The following is a 20,531-nucleotide window of genomic DNA, read 5'->3' as shown; positions in this document are numbered from 1 at the left end:
TTGGCATTCTCATGTGAAGTTGGTGCTGAACAGCATATACAATTCCCTTAAGGTCAGATCAAGACCCAAAGTTAATGGTATAACAAAACTATAAGCTGCACTTAACAGTGTGAACATGCTGACATCTTGCATCTGTAGCAATAACCGTGTAGAACTGGTTCACAATGTATTTTGGGCGGGTTAGAGGGTAAATATCAGAATCCCACTGTTACAAATTTACCAAGAAAATTAATCTGCAGAGGAAATAAAAAAAATGTACTCAGTAGTCCGATTACCGACAACTTTGAATCCTTGGAATGCAACCATTCATCCATCAGGCAGGATTTTTTTTATTATACCAGGCAGGGTTTTTCTCGTAACAACTTTCAAATAGTAATATTTAAAATTTTAACACCCAGGGGGTTTTCATGTATGTCAGCAACCTTCATGAATTTGGACGGCTTCTCCCGACAGAAGGTTACAACGCCTCACGCTTGCACAGCGATCTGTGGGAGATCTTTGATAACCCATTGGTGAGTGTTTTCAATTTAGTAATAGAGTCTAAACTTTGAAGAATGTATTTCATGTCTGATTTTATTCTAACAAATTGCAAATATTTAGGCTTGCCCTTGAATTTGCTTCAGTAACCATTTTCTGTTATAGTTTTTTTTTAATTCATGTACCAACTTGGGAAAACAGTCTTGATCACAGTGTGCTGTATAAATTATATAACCTCCAGCATGAGAGTAAGAAGTGTTTATGAATATATAATATACCAGTAACATTATTTGGCATTTATATATATTTGAATGCAAAACTTCAAGACACATCAGTGCCTTACAATATCCTATCTAATTTGACCTATTTATTTTTACCTGGCACCAAACATTATTCCCTTATGTATCTATACAAATCATGTATCATCTTTCCTCTGTCTGGTTAGCACGCAATAAAAGCTTTTCATTTTACCTCGGTACACGTGACAATAGACTAAACTGAAACTAAGCCAGTGCACCGTGTTGTTTGGCATTAAATGCAGAAAGTGCTGGAAACACAAGTTAGTTTAAAGGTGGAGGAAAGGATTGACACAACAAGGAGATTGTTTTGGATAGTGGCCAGGGTTGCCATTGGAATAAGTAGAGTTCAATGGAATAATAGCAGCAGCGAGGGTGCGTGAATACTGAGAAAAGAGTGTAAAATGATAACAGAAACTACTGGAAATGCTCAGAAGGCAGGCGGCATCCATGAGAAATTTCATCAAAACTAGGAGAGAGCAAACAGGATATTTTTCAATAGCAGAGAAGTCGGGGAGGGGGGGGAGGGTGAAGGGAAATGGGCACAACAAAGAGAATATCTCTAATTAGGTGAGAGTACGTAACGTAATGCGGCAAACATCTGACCATTTCACAACTTGCCATTCCTGCCTGTCTCATTTAGGCTGATGTTTTCGTTTCTTTTTGCTCTTTCTATAGTCTGACCTGTTTGTCATGTGCCACACACTTACTATTAGCAACATATTACACAGACCGAGAAGCATAATCTGATTTTAACTGCTACTTAATTGCCACGTTAAATCATTTAATCCCACCCCCATTGAGTATATTCGCTTTATTCCCTTTCTATTTCTCCCCCACATTCTCTGCTACTGAAAATTAACTTGTCTTTCTCCCTTTCTCAATTCATATGAAGGTCCAGAACATGGAATGTTAACCATTCCCCTTTTTACAGATGTTGCCTGATCTGCTGAGTGTTTCCACTATTTTCTGTTTTCTTTTTGGATTCCCATTTTTGGAAAGACAAACAACTGCAGATGCTGGTTTACAAAAAAAGACACAATGTGCTGGAGTAGCTCTGTGGGGCAGTCAGCATCTCTGGAGAACGTGCAGAGGCAAATTTTCGGGTTGGGACCCATCCAGAATTGCTTGGATATTAGTGAAGGCACTCATGATTAATTTGCAATTGCCTGCCAGTTTGGTTTAATGGCCATCCACCCAAAGCACCTGAAGTGTTACAAGATCAGATTCTTTTGGTGTATTCTCTAACGTAGACTATGACAATGATGCAGATAATTTGTTCCTGCTGTGAGACTCCAGGATACTTGGCCCTGATATAAAATGTGACGGCTGGCTATATTTATTTTATGGTTTGCATTACTAGTATATTGAGATCCAGATTTAATACTCCACTTGTGTCAAGAAAACTCATAAGTATTTCCAACTCATGGAAAGGACATTTATACTAGAAACTTTAATCACTGTTGTCTGAGTTTATCTCCTGGTTTCCCATCAGTATTGTTGTCTTTCATTGATTAATAGAACCAACTAAAAGACATATGTGTTTTTTCTGTGAGCAGGTAATCCACATAACTGTGAAAAGCTTGTGCTGTGGTTCACTGGCATTTAGTTGACTGTTGTATATTTTATGTTCTTAAACAACTGCGGCACTTTCACAGGCCAGCTATGAATAAATAGCAGACAAAATGAATGAGAAACAGGAATCATTTAAACAGCCAAGCTTTTAAAGCTGTAGAGCTGCATAATAAACAACATCCACCAGGTGAAAGCTAGTGGAGAATGTGAAATCCTGTGGACTGGAACATATTCATGGCCACTTCATCCAGCGGGAATAAGTATGCCTCAGTCGTCACCTGTTTCATCAAGAAATGCATTGAAGACTGTGTTCCGTCATTTTCTACAATGCAGCCTTCAACACCATGTGTTTGTAGGATAATTGGAATGGTAAAATTGTCCCTAGTGTGCATAGGATAGTGTTAGTATGCAGGAATCGCTGGTGGGCCGGAGGGCCTTTATCCGCGCTGTATCTCTAAACTAAACTGAACTAAACCATAATACCGAATAAGCTCATTCCTAAACTTCCAGATATAGGGCTTGGTGCTTCCATGTGCTACCGGTTTCTAGCCTTCCTAAATGGTAGACGTTTAGCTCATAACATTTCCTTCACCAAGATCCTTAACACTGGTGCCTACAGTGTTGTGTGCTCATTCTCCCATTGAAAGCAGCACACTAGGCACGATTTCCTTTGACTAACCTGCTTGTTGTATTGTATTGTATTGAAATTTATTGTCATTGTCTCAATTAGAGACAACAAAATGAGTTTCCCTTTACAGTCAGTTTCATAAAAATAAATAAATAATAAATAATAAAACATATTAAAAATAAAATAGAATTTAAAAAAAAAGCACAAACACAGAGTCCACGACATAACATAACACAATGGCACCAAGGTGAGGAAGGCACCATAGTCCAGCCAGCCTCCCCTCCGATCTTCCCAGATGTTTACCCGTGGTCGGGGCCTTCCGAGCACCCGCAGTCGCCGCCCCGGGCGGCCCGATGCTCAGGCCCTCTCGCCGGGCTGATGGAACGCCGACGCCGAACCCCAACGGTGAACATCCTCCTCAGCAGCCTGGACCTCCCAATCAGCCGCCTCCCACCGGAGTCCGCAGCCCCCGAGTCCGTAGGCCGAGCCGGGCAGAGTCGCAGGACTCCGCGATGTTGGTCAGCGGGGGGGGGGGGCGGGGGGGGGGGGGGCGGGGAAGCGACTGAAGGACGGTATCCCCCTTACCGTACCCTTTTCGCCCACAATAAAACATTACAAAAAACATAAAAAAACACACTTCAACATAACAAAAAAACCAAAAAGATACCGGCCTGAAGGTGGAGGCAGCTGGCACCAGCGTGTTATTCAAATGTGGGAGGAAACCAGACCACCTAGAGGTCATGCAAACTCTACATAGACATCACCTGAGGTCAGGGTCAAACCCAGGTCATCAGAGCTATAAGGCAATAGCTCTGCTGGCTACACTGTTGTTGGATTGTATGAAATGGTCTCTTGACCTCCTTTGCTCCAATGAATATAATCCCAACTGTTCCTGGCTAAACACTGTAACATTATAATTGTGGGTTACATGACCAATTAATTTGCCTTTCTTGGCAGTTGCGTGGCATTTGGGCCAGGCACTGCTGTGTGCAAAAGGAAATGGAAAAAAATTGTCAAGTCATACACTGTTTCATATCAAAAGAAATTATATTACACCAGATATTTTATTATATATTTTGGCACATTACTCAAAATCCATTAGGAAATGCATGCGTAATGCCAAAATAAAAGGAACTTGCATTCATAAAGTTGGGAATGGTACAGTACATTAAAAAAAAGTCAGATGGGGACAGTTTGTGGTGAATTTAACCCCACCCATTTATTGGACACCAGCCTGCAATACATTTGGAATTAACCAAGGTCTTGCCCACCACAGCATGACAACATGGGCAACTTTAAAGTGCTTTTATGAACTGTTAGCAAGAGCACTCACTTAACGGATGTGTCCATGTCACGGCCCCTTGACGTTGTCAAGGTAACTGCAATTTTAAATGGGGGAGGTGCTCCTTTTGGTTTGCTAGACTAGAACTAAAGAGAAAAGGACTCGGCCCAGAGAAGGCCAGATGAGATTGTATTTCATGATAGGAGTTACAACACTGTGACCACTGATCCCACAGGGTCAGCACAGGCTGGTGGTTCTCAACTGGGAGTGTACAACCCCTCCCCCCCCCCCCCCCCCCCCCCCCCCCCCCGCTCTGATGAGGTAACAAAGTCCATGGTGAGGAAGTGAATTTTCAACGATATGCTGTAAATTTGATAGAATATTTCACAAGGTAAAAGTAAATAAGAATATGCTTGGTACCCCAGTTTGCCCCAGCACCAGGCAATACCTACAAATAGAGGTGGCATGCATTTTCTAAAATGTAAATTATTTACCCATTGCAAGCCCCAAACCTGCACAACCCACCAAAGAACCTGAGCAAGATGCGCCTGAACCAACTACCTCCCACCCTCCTGGGTAGTGGACCAGACAGATGAAAATGAATCCCCTGATTTAAAATAACCCCAGGTCAGAATTCTGCACATCCTATGTGTTCACACATAAAACCCAGGCCTTGTAGTTGAATCCCCAATTTGCAATGGGAGTGCAGTGTCAAAGTTGACATCATTACTTCGTATCTCAACGCTTCTGGAGACATAGTTTAATTCCCTTAACTTTGAATCATCCATGATGACTATACCCATTCATAATTTTTTTTCTCACATCACTACTCTGGCCCCTTCTCTTGCCTCTGTTCTCCAACACAAGCTATGGTAAAAATGCAATAATCCAGCACTTTCAGGAATTGGGTGATGCCAGATTGGCAGATTTAATGTGCTATTATTAATTCCCCAAAACAATTAAATATGGGACCAGGCCCACTGTGAGTCTCAGGCTTAGGGCTGTATGGGAAGCATTAACTGCTAAATAATGCAAAACTATCATGATTTCTGAAAGGTCATATGTTCTGTCTCACACCTCCACTTCTGTTGTGTGCCTTTATAGGATTTCACCTTGCTTGTTGCTTATGTGGATGAGATGTGGGACGGAGGGGTGAGCAGTGTTCGGCTGCTCCGTTCCCTAAAGGAGTCTAATGCAGACTAGGCACAAGCTCACGCAGCAAACTTGGAAGGAGGGCCGCCTGTCTGCTTATTTATTCAATCAGGGGAAAAGGAGTTAAAATAAATATGATGGAAACAAAAGCTGTGGAGCATTAGAATACAAATAAGCAGGGAAATGTATCTATCATATTGCCTGCTGTGTTCATCTGTCATCTCGCTGGCTTTATCTTGTGCTTTATCACTGACAGATCACTATTTGTGTCTTACAGGACTGGAAGGAAAAATACATTCATCCAAAATATTCAGAGATATTCACAGGAGGGGTGGTTGAAGAGGTATGCAATGGTTTCCTGAGTGTAAACAAGCTGCTTACAGATGCCCAGATGACCATTGATGTAACGTGTAGGCTAGTTCCCATTTACTGAGGCAGCAGCAACTTCGTGTTTGTACATAATGGCACATTGCCCTCTCCACTGTCCCCATTATTTCAGACTGAAAACCAGGTGTATCTCCAGGACCAAATGTCAGAAGTCATCGGTTGTGACGGTGTAGACCTTGGAAATAATGTTCCGCATATTTAAACATTTTGCTATTATTGATCAATTCTAATTTCCAATACGTTATGACATGTTCCACATCAATTGTCTTCATTTACAGCTTTGTTTTGCAAAACTGATGTACTTCACTGTATTTTGGCTCTGAGTCCTCTTGGGAATGGCTACTGCATTTTCACTCCTTCTCCTTAATGTGGACTGTTTTTCTTTGAACAGCCATGTCCAGATGTCTTCTGGTTCCCCATATTTTCAGAGACAACTTGTGATGAGCTCGTGGAGGAAGTTGAGAACTGCGGTGAATGGTCTGGCGGAAAGAATGAGGTGAAGGTTTACATTGGGGTGGCTTGCACTAGTTGCTTTCGGCTTCGCTGGTTTCTGCACTCTCTTTCACTTAATTATGTTTTTAAATGACTATTGGAATAGGCAAAACCTGTTACTTCAGTGTTAAAAAGTGCATTGATTGTTGCAACCATATGTAGTGCAGTATTTTTGTTACTTAAAAATCTGTTTGAACAAGATTGATAAATTGATGGCACACAACATTTTAAAGGCATTTGGATAGGCACGTGGATAAGAAAGGTTTAGAAGGGTATGGGGCTAACACAGGCAGGTGGGACTAGTGTAGATGTGGCTTCTTGGTCGTCATGGTCAATCTGGGCTGAAGGGCCTATTTCCATGCTGTCTAACTCTGACTCTAAATGAGTTTGAGCTGATAGACATTACTGAGACAAGACAGTTAACATTAAGTGATGTTTGAAAAAGAAAGGTAACATTTGAAGGATGCCCTTGGAAAAACAGCAGGACAGAGATATATTTAGTAAGAAATCAAGATGTAGAACTGGTAATGGTGGAGCTAAGTAGCAAGGGAAAAAAACACCATCAGGAGTAGTTTATAGACATAACTGTAAACAGTGCAAAATAGAGTGAATCAAGAAATCAGGGTAGAACATAGCAAAAGGAATGTGATATTGCTTTAAACCTATGGACAGGAACAAAACAAATTGGTTTAAGTAGTTTGAAGAATAAATATTTACAAGAGTTTTCTAACTATACTAATTCTCATGCTGATTTTTTGGCCAAAAGCCTTTCTCCCTGCTGTATTATTATCGCATCCATTGCTGCCAGGACCACCCCAACTCCTTTTCCATTTCACTAATTTCCTCTAAATGTTGTCAAGCACTATATCAAGAAATTATTTCAGAAGCAGATCACGAATTAAGTAAAGAGAGAACATTAACTAAAGTTCTATCGAGCAAAAGCTTTGTTGATAGTAACCCAGGGGGTGGGGAGAAAACCATGCTTGGGTTTAGGTTTAACGTTGTGACATGTCATGAGGTATAGCAAAAAGTTTTGTTTTGCATGTTATCCAATCGGATAGTATACATAAATACAATCACATGAAACTCTAGTACGATAGGTGGAGCAAAGGGAATGATTCAGAGTGCAGAATATAGTTCTCAGCACCAGTTCCACCGACAAAATCCAATGTCCACAATGGGACAGAGGTGATTTGGACTCAATCCATGTTAATAAAATGTTAACTATCCACCAATGAGATAAACAAATCATTCTTATCAGTAGGAGCCAGACCTCGCCATCCAAATAGATTTTAAATATCAGCCAAAACAATGGTAGAAGTTTCCTCCTCCGCATACTATGAAGATTCAACTTGGTTTTGAAGTAAAGAGCTTGGTACTCTTCAGACTCTTCACACTTCCGACTCTCAGTCTGAAGGAAGAGCCCCGACCCGAAAAATCACCAATGCCTTTTCTGCTGAGATGCCGCATGACTTTCTAAATGGTGGCCGATTAGGAAAAGGGGAGATGCAACGGGACCTGGGTGTCATGGTACACCAATCATTGAAAGTAGGCAGGTTACACAAAAAAGCTGGAGAAACTCAGCGGGTGCAGCAGCAACTATGGAGCGAAGGAAATAGGCAACGTTTCGAGCCGAAAACCCTTCTTCAGACTGATCGGGGGCGGGAACAAGAAAGGAAAAAGGAGGAGGAGCCCGAAGGCTGAGGGATGGGAGGAGACAGCAGGGGGACTGAGGAAGGGGAGGAGACAGCAAGGACTAACAAAATTGGGAGAATTCGATGTTCATGCCCCCAGGATGCAGACTCCCCAAACGGAATATGAGGTGCTGTTCCTCCAATTTCCGGTGCTGCTCGCTGTGGCCATGGAGGAGACCCAGGACAGAGAGGTCGGAGAGACAGAGTGGGAGGGGGAGTTGAAGTGCTGAGCCACCGGGAGGTCAGCTTGGTTATTGCGGACCGAGCGGAGGTGTTCGGCGAAACGATTGCCCAACCTCCGCTTGGTCTCACCGATATAGATCTGCTGACATCTAGAGCCGAATGGCCTACTCCTGCACCTATTTTCTATGTTTCTATGACTCGCTGAGTTACTCCATCCAGCATTTTGTCTAGCTTGGTACTAATCCATAGATTACCCAGCCCTTCTGTGTGCTCACATTGAAGAGGTGTTCTGCTTTCTTTATTTATGGTTTGCAAAATGATGTGTAAAACATTTTAATGTAATTTTCACAAAAGCTCTATGATTTCTTCCTTCATCTCTCCCTTTCCCTCTGTCTCTTTTCCATTCAGATGCACCTTAAAACTAATTTTTTACTAAGTTTTTGATCTCCATAACCTAATAACTACCTACTATTGGTTCAGTATCAAATTTTGTTTGATAACTGAAGTGGTTTACCATAATAAAAATGGTATGTAAATTCCCACTTGCAAAACCTGCAGAATTGACATGACCATTTGCATACTTGCTTCAATGACAGCGATTTAATTTATCCAAATCTGAAAGATCTTCACCACTGATAGCTTTGCTCTATTTCAGGATAAGCGATTAGTGGGTGGATATGAAAATGTTCCCACTGATGACATTCACTTGACCCAGGTTGGTCTGGATCAAGTGTGGCTACATTTCATTCGGGAGTACATTGCTCCTGTTGCACTGAAGCTATTTTCCGGTTATCACACCAAGGTAGGTCTCAAGCTTTGTGTTGTATGTCAACAAAGGCACTGTGAAACGAGCCTTATACCAGTACAACAGCTGGGGAAAAGTATATAAAAATGTGACACTTAAAACCATTCTGTAGTATTGCAGTAAAATTAACTGATTGTTCAAGGTATATTAAATCAAATATGTTCTTGGATGCCTTTATTGTTAAGATCAATAACATTTTCACTGTCTTATCACAAAGCATTTATTCGTATTCAAGAATTTAATTGGGTACAGAATCTTTCTCTTTTGCTATTACGATTCAGGTGTTAAACCATATGTGTCAGTCATAAAAGCCTTCAAGTCTAAGTCCTTTTTGAGATTAGTTTAGTGATACAGCATGAAAGCAATGAGTCCAGGCCAACCATCGATTATCCATTTACATTACTTCTATGTTATCCCATTTTCTCATCCATTCCCCACACACCAGGGAAATTTTATAGTACAAACCTGCACACCTTTGGGTTATGGGAGGAATTTGGTGCACCTAGCAGAAGCTCACATGGTCACAGAGAGAATATGTAAATTCCACACAGACAGAATCCAAGGTCAGTATCGAAGCAGTGAGATGTCAGCTCTACCAGTTGCGTCACGGTGCCACCCATCAATGTGTTACAAAGTAGATTCCAGAATTACTGAACACCACCAGGATTTCTCTTCAAACCATAGCAACGCCATTTATAATAGTGATCAATGTTTTGTTCGCATCTGAATTATTTGCTTAACAACAGTTCAATCCATTGCAATGTAATGGTACAGTTGTAGTGCCACTGTCCTACACCATCAGAGACCCAGGTTCAATTATGTCCTTTGCTGTCTGGAGCCTGTGTGTCTGTATGTGTTTCCTCCTAGTATTCTGGTTTCCTCAACGGCATGCATGTTTGTAGGTACATTGGCCACTATAAATTGCCTTAAGGATAGAGAGGAGTAGTATGATTTGTGGGGAATTGATGAGAATGTGTGGATATTAAAAAGAAAGATTAATATAGGATTCAATTAAATAGTGGTTAATAGTTGGTGAAGATAAGATGGGCTGTAGGACCCGTTTCCATGCTGTATCTCTATTATTCTGCATATACTAGTGCATCAATAGATCATTATGATCATTTTAATTGATAAATGGCCCAGTGGCATAACTGGTAGAGCTGCTACTTCACAGCACCAGAAACTTGTGTTCGATCCTGACCTCGGGTACTGTCTGTTGAGTTTGCACATTCTCACTGTGACCATGTGGGTTTCCTCCCACATCCCAAAGAAGTGCAGGTTAATTGGCCTCTGTAAATTGCCTCTGGTGTGTGTGGGGAGTGGGTGAGAAATTGGGATAACATAGAACTAGTGTGAACGGATGATCGATGATCAGCATGACCTTGGTGGGCCGAAAGGCCTGTTTGCATGCTGTATCTCTAAACTAACTTAAACTGAACTAAACAATGTGAGCAATTCTTTCCTGTGTATGCCCCCTGGATTTTCCTTCTCATCAGGTTGCTAAGGCATTTCAGCAGATTTTTAATAATGCAACTTTGAGACCAGTTACTGTTGCACAGAGCACTGTTCTGTCATGCTGGGCATTATAGAGGTGAACATGGCTGTAGGGGAGAGCCTGTGATTTATCACCTGGTTACTACTCGGCTAGTTAATGGACAGGTGAGCAGAGAGGAGGCTGCCCCAGGGGTTGTTTGAACTGATTAATCCATTGCAGTAATCTTTTAGGCTATTGACCACATCAATCACTGTCATTGTATTCCAGTTTAAATGTTTTTTTTTTAGTAGAATGGACCCAGTGAGATTTGTTAATGCTACAAATTCTGACTTGGCACCACAGGGTCATAAATTGTTCTCTCAATCCAACTAGAAACTAACCTAGTAAACACAAGTCCCCAAGGAAGATGGTATGTACAAGCCCTGTCCCACGGTACGAGTTCATACCAAGAGTTCTCCCGAGTTTGCCCTGATTCGAACTCGGAGATTTACGGTAATGGCCGCTCGTCAGTACTCGGGGCTCCCGTGGACATTTTTCAACTAGTTGAAAAATCTTCACGAGTCTTCCCGTGCTTACCTGCCGTTGGCGAGTCTTCCCGAGTACCTGCCGTTAGCGCTAAGAGACGTCCCCGAGCTCCGACGTACCCGCTACGTTCACTCTCTGTGCTTACCACAAGTTTGATTTTTTTTTTTAACTCGGGAGAGCTCTTGGAATGAACTCGTACCGTGGGACAGGGCTTTACAGCTGTAGCATCCAGTGCATTAGTCTCAATATTCTGGCACAGGGAAGAATGTGTGAGGGAGGTGCAGACAGACTGCGTTGGGTTAGTGTTTGTTGTGTGCCTCCACATCAATCAGTGATATCTCACCTCTGGAATGTAGCCCAAGTGCACCTTATAAAGTACTGTATTGCAAAAAGGCAGCACCTTAGATTTCCTATTCAGTCAGCTCTCCATTTCAATCATACTCAAGGGCCAATTGGATGCCAATTAGATGATAAGACTATTGTCTACAGGAACAGAAAGGGAAAGATTAAAAGTTGTAGGGTCTTTTGCTTTATCTGACCAATTTTCTTTTTAAGTCCTGCCATTGGTAATATTTTACTGAAGTGAGGTCCTGCACTTTTTTTCAGTGTATCTAGAAAATGCTCCACCTGACCATTTCCCAAGGTGCCCTCCTTTACATCAGCGAAACTCCCTATGTGACTTTCCTTTCCAAGACTTCTGAATATTGCCCTTTTACATCGGCAAGAATTAACGTTGTGGCCTCCTTTTGTATGAGTGAAATTCACAATGTGGCCTCCTTTTCATGGGCAAAGCTCCTGATGTGGCTACACTACATCGGCCCACCTATTTCACGCCGACCATCGATCACCCATTCACACTAGTTCTATATCATCCCACTCCACTCCATACACACTAGGAGCAATTTACAGAGGCCAATTAACCTACAGACCCACACATCTTTGGTATGTGGGAGGACACTGGAGCCCCCAGAGGAAATGCAGTCACAGGGTTTCTGGCGCTGTGTGGCAGTGGCTCTACCAGCTGCGCCATTATGCCGCTACCTGTATCCACCTATCTCTTGCCAGATTTTGTCCCATCCCCACCTCTCATCCAGCTTTCTCCTTTCTACTACAATCAGCCTGAAGAAGGGTCCCGATCTAAAACATCACCTATCCCTGTTCTGGTTGACCTGCTGAATTACTCCAGCACTTTGTGTCTTTTTTGGTAGACCAGCATCTGCAGTTCCCTGTGTGCTCTCCGTGAGTGTTAAAGTATTCCATTGTGAAAATACTGGTAACATAGAAACATAGAAAATAGGTGCAGGAGTAGGCCATTCGGCCCTTCGAGCCTGCACCGCCATTCAATATGATCATGGCTGATCATCCAACTCAGTATCCTGTACCTGCCTTCTCTCCATACCCCCTGATCCCTTTAGCCACAAGGGTCACATCTAACTCCCTCTTAAATATAGCCAATGAACTGGCCTCAATTCCAGAGATTCACCACTCTCTGTGAAAAAAAGGTTTTCCTCATCTTGGTCCTAAAAGATTTCCCCCTTATCCTTAAACTGTGACCCCTTGTTCTGGACTTCCCCAACATCGGGAACAATCTTCCTGCATCTAGCCTGTCCAACCCCTTAAGAATTTTGTAAGTTTCTATAAGATCCCCCCTCAATCTTCTAAATTCTAGCGAGTACAAACCAAGTCTATCCAGTCTTTCTTCATATGAAAGTCCTGACATCCCAGGAATCAGTCTGGTGAACCTTCTCTGTACTCCCTCTATGACAAGAATGTCTTTCCTCAGATTAGGAGACCAAACCTGTACGCAATACTTAAGGTGTGGTCTCACCAAGACCCTGTACAACTGCAGTAGAACCTCCCTGCTCCTATACTCAAATCCTTTTGCTATGAATGCTAACATACCATTCGCCTTCTTCACTGCCTGCTGCACCTGCATGCCTACTTTTAATGACTGGTGTACCATGACACCCAGGTCTTGTTGCGTCTCCCCCTTTCCTAATCGGCCACCATTCAGATAATAATCTACTTTCCTGTTTTTGCCACCAAAGTGGATAACCTCACATTTATCCACATTATACTGCATCTGCCATGCATTTGCCCACTCACCCAGCCTATCCAAGTCACCTTGCAGCCTCCTAGCATCCTCCTCACAGCTAACACTGCCCCCCAGCTTTGTGTCATCCACAAACTTGGAGATGTTGCATTCAATTCCCTCGTCCAAATCATTAATATATATCGTAAATAGCTGGGGACCCAGAACTGAGCCTTGCGGTACCCCACTAGTCACTGCCTGCCATTGTGAAAAGGACCCGTTTACTCCTACTCTTTGCTTCCTGTCTGCCAAACAGTTCTCTATCCACATCAATACTGAATCCCCAATACCGTGTGCTTTAAGTTTGTATATTAATCTCTTATGTGGGACCTTGTTGAAAGCCTTCTGAAAGTCCAGATATAACACATCCACTGATTCTCCCTTATCCACTCTACTAATTACATCCTCGAAAAATTCTATAAGATTCGTCAGACATGATTTACCTTTCATAAATCCATGCTGACTTTGTCCAATGATTTCACCACTTTCCAAATGTGCTGCTATCCCATCTTTAATAACTGATTCTAGCAGTTTTCCCACTAACGACGTTAGACTAACTGGTCTGTAATTCCCCGTTTTCTCTCTCCCTCCCTTTTTAAAAAGTGGTGTTACATTAGCTACCCTCCAATCCTCAGGAACTACTCCAGAATCTAAAGAGTTTTGAAAAATTATCACTAATGCATCCACTATTTCTGGGGCTACTTCCTTAAGTACTCTGGGATGCAACCTATCTGGCCCTGGGGATATATCGGCCTTTAATCCATTCAATTTACCTAACACCACTTCCCGGCTAACCTGGATTTCACTCAGTTCCACCATCTCATTTGACCCCCGGTCCCCTGCTATTTCCAGCAGATTTTTTATGTCTTCCTTAGTGAAGACAGAACCAAAGTAGTTATTCAATTGGTCTGCCATGTCCTTGTTCCCCATGATCAATTCACCCGTTTCTGACTGCAAGGGACCTACATTTGTTTTAACTAATCTTTTTCTCTTCACATATCTATAAAAGCTTTTGCAGTCAGTTTTTATGTTCCCTGCCAGTTTTCTTTCATAATCTATTTTCCCTTTCCTAATTAAGCCCTTTGTCCTCCTCTGCTGGTCTCTGAATTTCTCCCAGTCCTCTGGTAGGCTGCTTTTTCTGGCTAATTTGTACGCTTCATCTTTTGTTTTGATACTATCCCTGATTTCCCTTGTTATCCACGGATGCACTACCTTCCCTGATTTATTTTTTTGCCAAACTGGGATGAACAATTGTTGTAGTTCATCCATGTAGTCTTTAAATGCCTTCCATTGCATATCCACCGTCAACCCATTAAGAATCAATCGCCAGTCTAACTTGGCCAATTCACGTCTCATACCCTCAAAGTTACCTTTCTTTAAGTTCAGGAACCCCGTTTCAGAATTAACGATGTCACTCTCCATCCTAATGAAGAACTCAACCATATTATGGTCACTCTTGGCCAAGGGGCCACGCACAACACGACTGCTAACTAACCCTTCCTCATTACTCAATACCCAGTCTAGAATAGACTGGTGATTGAAGGATTGTCAGTGGAATCCATTTCAATGCGTCCATGGATTTATAAGAGACAAGCTCATAACAATAAGAAATAACACATAGTTTTGGACATTATGATTGATATTATTTTAATGTGTGTGCTCATTCCATCTGTATTGTAGGTGTTTTTCGATTTATGCTCATTAGAAAATCTAGCCCAGCATTTAACATACATCCTGTGCTTTTTGATAGCCTTTTATTTCATAGAGATTTAAAAATATAGTCTGTTTGGAAGCAATTGTAGAGGTTGTGAAAGGATGAATGATGAACAGGCCATCATTCCAATTCCTCTGATAAAGAATTCAGCTGCACAAAAGTTTTTAATGTTAATTTCTTTACTTCCCAGGGATTTGCCATGCTGAACTTTGTTGTGAAGTATACACCAGAGAGACAGGCTTATTTAAAGCCTCACCATGACTCTTCTACTTTCACCATAAACATCGCCTTAAATAATAAAGGAATAGATTATCAGGTGGGTTAGACACTATAATTTCAATTGTACTTAAATATTCAGCAAAGATTTTACTGTCAAATACATCTGTATTTCTGCTTCAACCATTGTCTGGGTGTAAGGAGTGTAACTATTAAAATGCAACAGTGTTCAGTGATTGAACCTTGGCTATTGTAATGAATCTGATGGGGAGGTGAGTGTAGGTCAATGTTTGCTGATACCAAGCTGGTTTCAATCCAGCCTGCATTGGCACCATGCGCTGTTCTCAAGCGATTGACTGATCTGCAGAAACAAGGAACTGCAGATGCTGGTTTACAAAAAAAATATGTAGACCTGGCTTCCCCAGAGCAAAGCGAATGGCAACTGGGCTGTGGGTGGTGGATCTTGAGTCCCATCCCCTATAATATCCTGCAGCCTTTTGTTACCTAATTAGGGTCAAAGAACCTTTTAACTATTTTGCAATGTATGTGATACTGACTGAAAATTCTGATAATTTTAACTTTATCCTAAACTATTAAAAATTGATTTAATGCATAATAGGTGAATAAAATAAAACTGGATAAACCTGTACTTTTTTAGAATCACATTTGCTGACCCCATTCCAATGATTGGGGTCGCACTTGTCATGCCAGCCATTTCTGGTGCAAAGCTGAGGGGAAGAAAATGCAATGCGTTTGGCCCACAGCCCAGAACATTGAGAAGGTGGTAAATGCAGCAGAAGTGAAGGAGGTTAGATGCACCAGCATCTGACCCCAGCTTCTCTGACATCCTCATTGCAATGCATAGGTGCACAAGTCAGAAATGAGCTGAACTGTGAGCACGCAAGTATCATCAGCGCAGGAGGTTTTTTGTTTGGCCTAGAACTTGTTCATCCTGCATTATTGCAGCATTTGTGACCCAATTGCCATGTCATTTCATCTAGAGATTCATTTCATTTTTTCATGCTTGCAAAGGATTGTATTTTGTTGTGCCATTTGTTTTTACTGCTCCCTCACAATGATCCCAATGATCCCAACTGGACTGGTCGTTGGCAATGAAGTCAATGATCTGAGGCAACCAATGTACTGCCCCATATTGCTGCCAGTTGGCTGGCTTCATTTTGCATCACCATTTGGGTTTGATTATTGCTCCATTATCCTAATATTCTCCACGAAAGTGGACCTACCATTGGTGTAAGTAATACATAGAACAGTACAGCAGAGGCATGGGCACTTCAGCCCTCAATCTCCACGCCGAACATGATACAGAGATTAATTAATCTCCTCTGTGTGATCCTTACCTCTCCATTCCCACATAGCCATGTACCTATCTAAAAGTTTATTAAATGCCACTATTGTATCTGCCTCTACCGCCACCTTGGCAGTGTGTTCCAAGCATCCACCACTGTGTTTAAAAAAAAAAAAATAATAAATAAAACGCCACGCATACCTCCTTTAAATTTTTCCCCTTCTTAAATTTATGCCCTCAAGTCTTTGATATTTCCACCCTGGGGGAGAAAGGTTCTGACTGTCAATCCTATCTATGGCTCTCATAATTTGATATAATTCTATCAGGTCTCTCATCAACCTCTGACATTCCAGAGAAACAAATCATATGGCTAATCCCTTTAATCCAGCCACCAATCTGTTAAACCTCTTCTGTACCTTCTCCAAAACCCTCATGTTCTTCCTGTAATGGGGTGACCTGAACTGCATACTGTACTTCAAATATAACCTAGCCAGTCTCTTAAAGCTGCAACATGAATTCCTGACTTTCATATTCAATGCTCCGTCTGACAAAATTAATAACACCATATGCCTTCTGCAGCATTATCAGAATATCTAGGCATTTCATAAATAACTTGGCTTTCTCTTACAGTATAATAATTTATATTTATTACACATCTTAAGCGCATTTAGGAATAGAATGAATGAAACATCACAACATGGGAGCAGGAGTTGGCCACTCGACCCATCAAGCTTGTCCTGCCATTCAGTATGATCATGGCTGATTTACGCATTCCTTATCTATACTGTGCCTGTTCCCCATGCCCCATGCACTGTTTCCCCCCCATAATTCCCAGTTCCCTGAACTTTGAAAATATAACTTCCTCATTATATTCTCCAATAATCTAACTCCACAACATTTCTGATAGAGAATTGTTCATAACCATGCATAATCTGACCATCCTACATGGAGGGTTGTACCAATACTGGCCAGCATCTATTTTTACAGACCCTATCTGGTGTTGAATTGTTTTTGTCTGTGGTTTTCTACAATCTTTGCAAAGGTTGACTAAGAAGAGTTAAGATTATCGTCACGTATACTGAGGCACAGAGAAAGCTTTTTGTTGCATGCTAACCAGTCAGTGGAAAGGCTATACGCTATTACAATCAAGCCGTCCACAGTGTATAGGTGCGTGATAAAGAGAATAATGTTTAGTGCAAGGTACCTTCCGATTAAAGACAGTCCTAGTTGTTGGTAGGGTGGTTCAGTTGCCTGATAACAGCTGGGAAGAGCCAAGGATCAAACAGTTGAGAGGATTTATTTCACACAGTGACAAAGAAAGAAGCAGTTCAAGCAATTTCTACTTGTCTGTAGTCTTTCCTAAGGAGGGAAATCGGGTCTCCTGGCGTAATTGATCTTGCCATGCCTTTTACTGGGCAAATTCTATACGATCTGCGGTTATAGCTTCTAGATCTCCCTCTTTGATCACAACTCGGTTGCCTTGAGGATGTGTTCCCCTTAATGCCGACCTTCACAAAATGAGCCGCTGAAACATCTTGACATCTTCCAATGCTATATAGTTTATCAAAACAGCCTAAGCATCATTTCTTCCTTGGAGTATATTCTTAGGATTCCAGCTTAATGTGCCCTGTCATTGAATGAATAGACCCTCTACTGAATGCTAAATATTAGAGCATTTAAATACAGTGTGAATTGGATAGTTTTACATTCATCTGCTGGCAGCAAACCAGCTGGAACAGGTTAAACATCCATTTTACTCTTCACCCAATTTTGCTCTTGAAAGAAAACATTACCAGGGGTTGCTTAACATTTCCTGGAATTAATTCAGTATCCTGTTCAGCATGAAATAACAAGACAATAGACGAGGTGATGGTCTTATCTAAGAGAGCATTGTTCACTGACAAATTGGTAATAAATCTATGATTAGTCATTTGGAAGGAAATGGTGAAAGAATCTTGAATCAATCTCTGGTAGACTGCCAGTGATAGTGATTAGAGTTTTCTGGTAATTAACATCATCTGTACACCTTCAGCTATTATCGCAGAAATTAGATATCATCTATGTAGAACAGGATGGCTGGATAATACAATAAGACTTATTGTAAGAACTAATTCTCCTGTCAACTACAGGTAATTTACAATTCTTATCCAGCCTGTTTGTATGGGCAACAAAGCTGATCCTCTTAAAAGGTATATTCGCACATTAAAATACTTTTTAAAAGCCATTTAAAAAAAAATATATATATATGTATATATATGTATGTATGTGTGTGTATAGATAGATAGATAGATAGATAGATAGATAGATAGATAGATAGATAGATAGATAGATAGATAGATATGTTCAATAGGATATTTGTTCAAAAACATGATGAAAAAACAATCTTGCATTCCCTCTTTCTCTCCGTCCCTCCCCCAACCTAGTTCTCTAGCTCAATTTGTCACCATTTTGTCTCCAGCCAACAATGGATCATTGTTGGCTCCACCTTTTCTGAGTTATCGATGCAGGCTCTGCATTGTTCTGTATCTTCCCATACCTCTAGTTTCCCCTCCCTGACTCTCAGTCCAGAGAAGTCACATATTCCTTTGGAGCTACAACTGGTTATTCCCTTGAAGTTATGCCAGCATTTCGTGTCTATCTTCGAGGAAAAAATTAACTTGTGTTTCGTTCCAGGGTGGAGGCTGCAAATTCCATCGATATAATTGTGCCGTTGAGTCACCCAGGAAAGGATGGAGTTTCATACATCCAGGAAGATTAACACATCTGCATGAAGGGCTCCCAACTACAAATGGGACAAGATACATCGCAGTGTCTTTTGTTGATCCATAGAACACCAATGTCCTTTCACCCTGATGAACAGACACAGTATGACGATAAGCTTCTTTCTTGAAACTCCCAACCTCCAGTTCATCAGATAGTTTTAAAACAGATGTTTGAATTTTTCGTGATGACCCAGAAATGAGTTTTATTTTAAAACACAGATTTCTATTAAAGTTAAATGTTTATTTGCGTTGAAGGCAGGTATCAGTAAAGAGAGATGCTTAGCAGAAACGTTTATTGAACTGGTTATGAGTGCCTCTTGCAGTTGAACTGCGGAAGGGCTCTTGCCAAGGTCCTTTGAGCCAGTGTTATATTAGAATCTTATGTTAAGATGATTCAGATGCCACATCTGCAAATTTAGTCCGTTTGGAATATTTTATCGCCTTTACTTTGCTAGATTTGTACCCCTAGAATTAGGTTAGTATGACATGCAAAGAGTTTTCACTCATGCTTTTCACTTGGACCAATTGTGTGCAATTAAGCAGCCCCTTAACCACTGTGATTAGAAGAATAAGCCAACTTCAATCAACCATCATCCCACATAAGGCAGTTGATGATATGCAACCACAGAAAGACAAACACCTTGCCTATAAACTATTCCTTCCCCCACCCAGTACCTAGTGATCAATCTAGACACTTTAACCTACTTTCTTATTTTGCAAGCTGCATTTATTCCTCAAATGAAGGATTTTGCACAACTAATTCAGCAACACCAAACTTTTTAGAAAACAAATGTCTCTTATAAAAGCATAATTATTTTTTTCTTCACATGATCTTTTGCTTATGCACATGCAAACCATTTTCCTGACGGACAAAATAAATCTCTGGCAAGTTTATTTTCTGTTATCTGGTGAGAGACTGATAATCACAGCAAATCTATCAGTGTACTGTGTGTGTGTGACCTGCCTGGGATGGGTAGGCTAGAGTTAACTTATTCTGCCAACTGTTTTAAATTTAAATAAAATAATGTTTTGTAAAGGTAGATTTGGTTGTTTAATTGAATGTATCAAAGTTCTTCAAGCAACAAGTGGGCATATGGGCAGTGCAATTTTCTGCCCTATAAATGTGTGACTATACACAGAGCTGTTAGCCTAGCTGGCAGATGTTCACAATGCTTTTATGGAGCCAAGCAGCATGGAAATAGGTCCTTCGACCAACTGTTCCAAAACGCTGGCTCACTGCAATGAGGTAATGATCCAGTCAATATGTTTTTGAAGTGTTTTATTACACAATTAGTAGTAACAAGAAGAAAACAGTTTGCCCTATTGAAATAAATATATTTTCATATCCCGACTACTGATGGGGAACCCCGCTGATAGTGAATGTATGAGTTGTCAATAACCCTTAATATCATCTGTGTCCATTCAATTGATCCAAAAATAATTCTCAAGC

General features: G+C 41.1%; 1 protein-coding gene across 2 annotated transcripts in view; it reads left to right on the top strand.

Moving 5' to 3' along the window:
- The window catches only part of plod2 (procollagen-lysine, 2-oxoglutarate 5-dioxygenase 2), a 138,664-nt gene extending 118,543 nt beyond the window's left edge, over window positions 1-20,121 (top strand). For both annotated transcript variants that reach the window (XM_055645684.1, XM_055645686.1), the window contains 6 exons: window positions 399-512; window positions 5,688-5,753; window positions 6,189-6,293; window positions 8,822-8,968; window positions 14,988-15,113; window positions 18,993-20,121. In XM_055645684.1, coding sequence (XP_055501659.1) covers window positions 399-512; window positions 5,688-5,753; window positions 6,189-6,293; window positions 8,822-8,968; window positions 14,988-15,113; window positions 18,993-19,148 — 714 coding nt within the window. In that variant the 3' untranslated portion in view covers window positions 19,149-20,121. The remainder of the gene's footprint in view (window positions 1-398; window positions 513-5,687; window positions 5,754-6,188; window positions 6,294-8,821; window positions 8,969-14,987; window positions 15,114-18,992) is intronic.
- The last annotated feature ends 410 nt before the right edge of the window (window positions 20,122-20,531 follow it).

Source organism: Leucoraja erinacea, chromosome 14 (genome assembly GCF_028641065.1).
Source record: "Leucoraja erinacea ecotype New England chromosome 14, Leri_hhj_1, whole genome shotgun sequence".
Taxonomy (NCBI): domain Eukaryota; kingdom Metazoa; phylum Chordata; class Chondrichthyes; order Rajiformes; family Rajidae; genus Leucoraja; species Leucoraja erinaceus.
The sequence above is the reverse complement of the archived record's forward strand: the minus strand, read 5'-3'. Positions and strand labels throughout refer to the sequence as shown.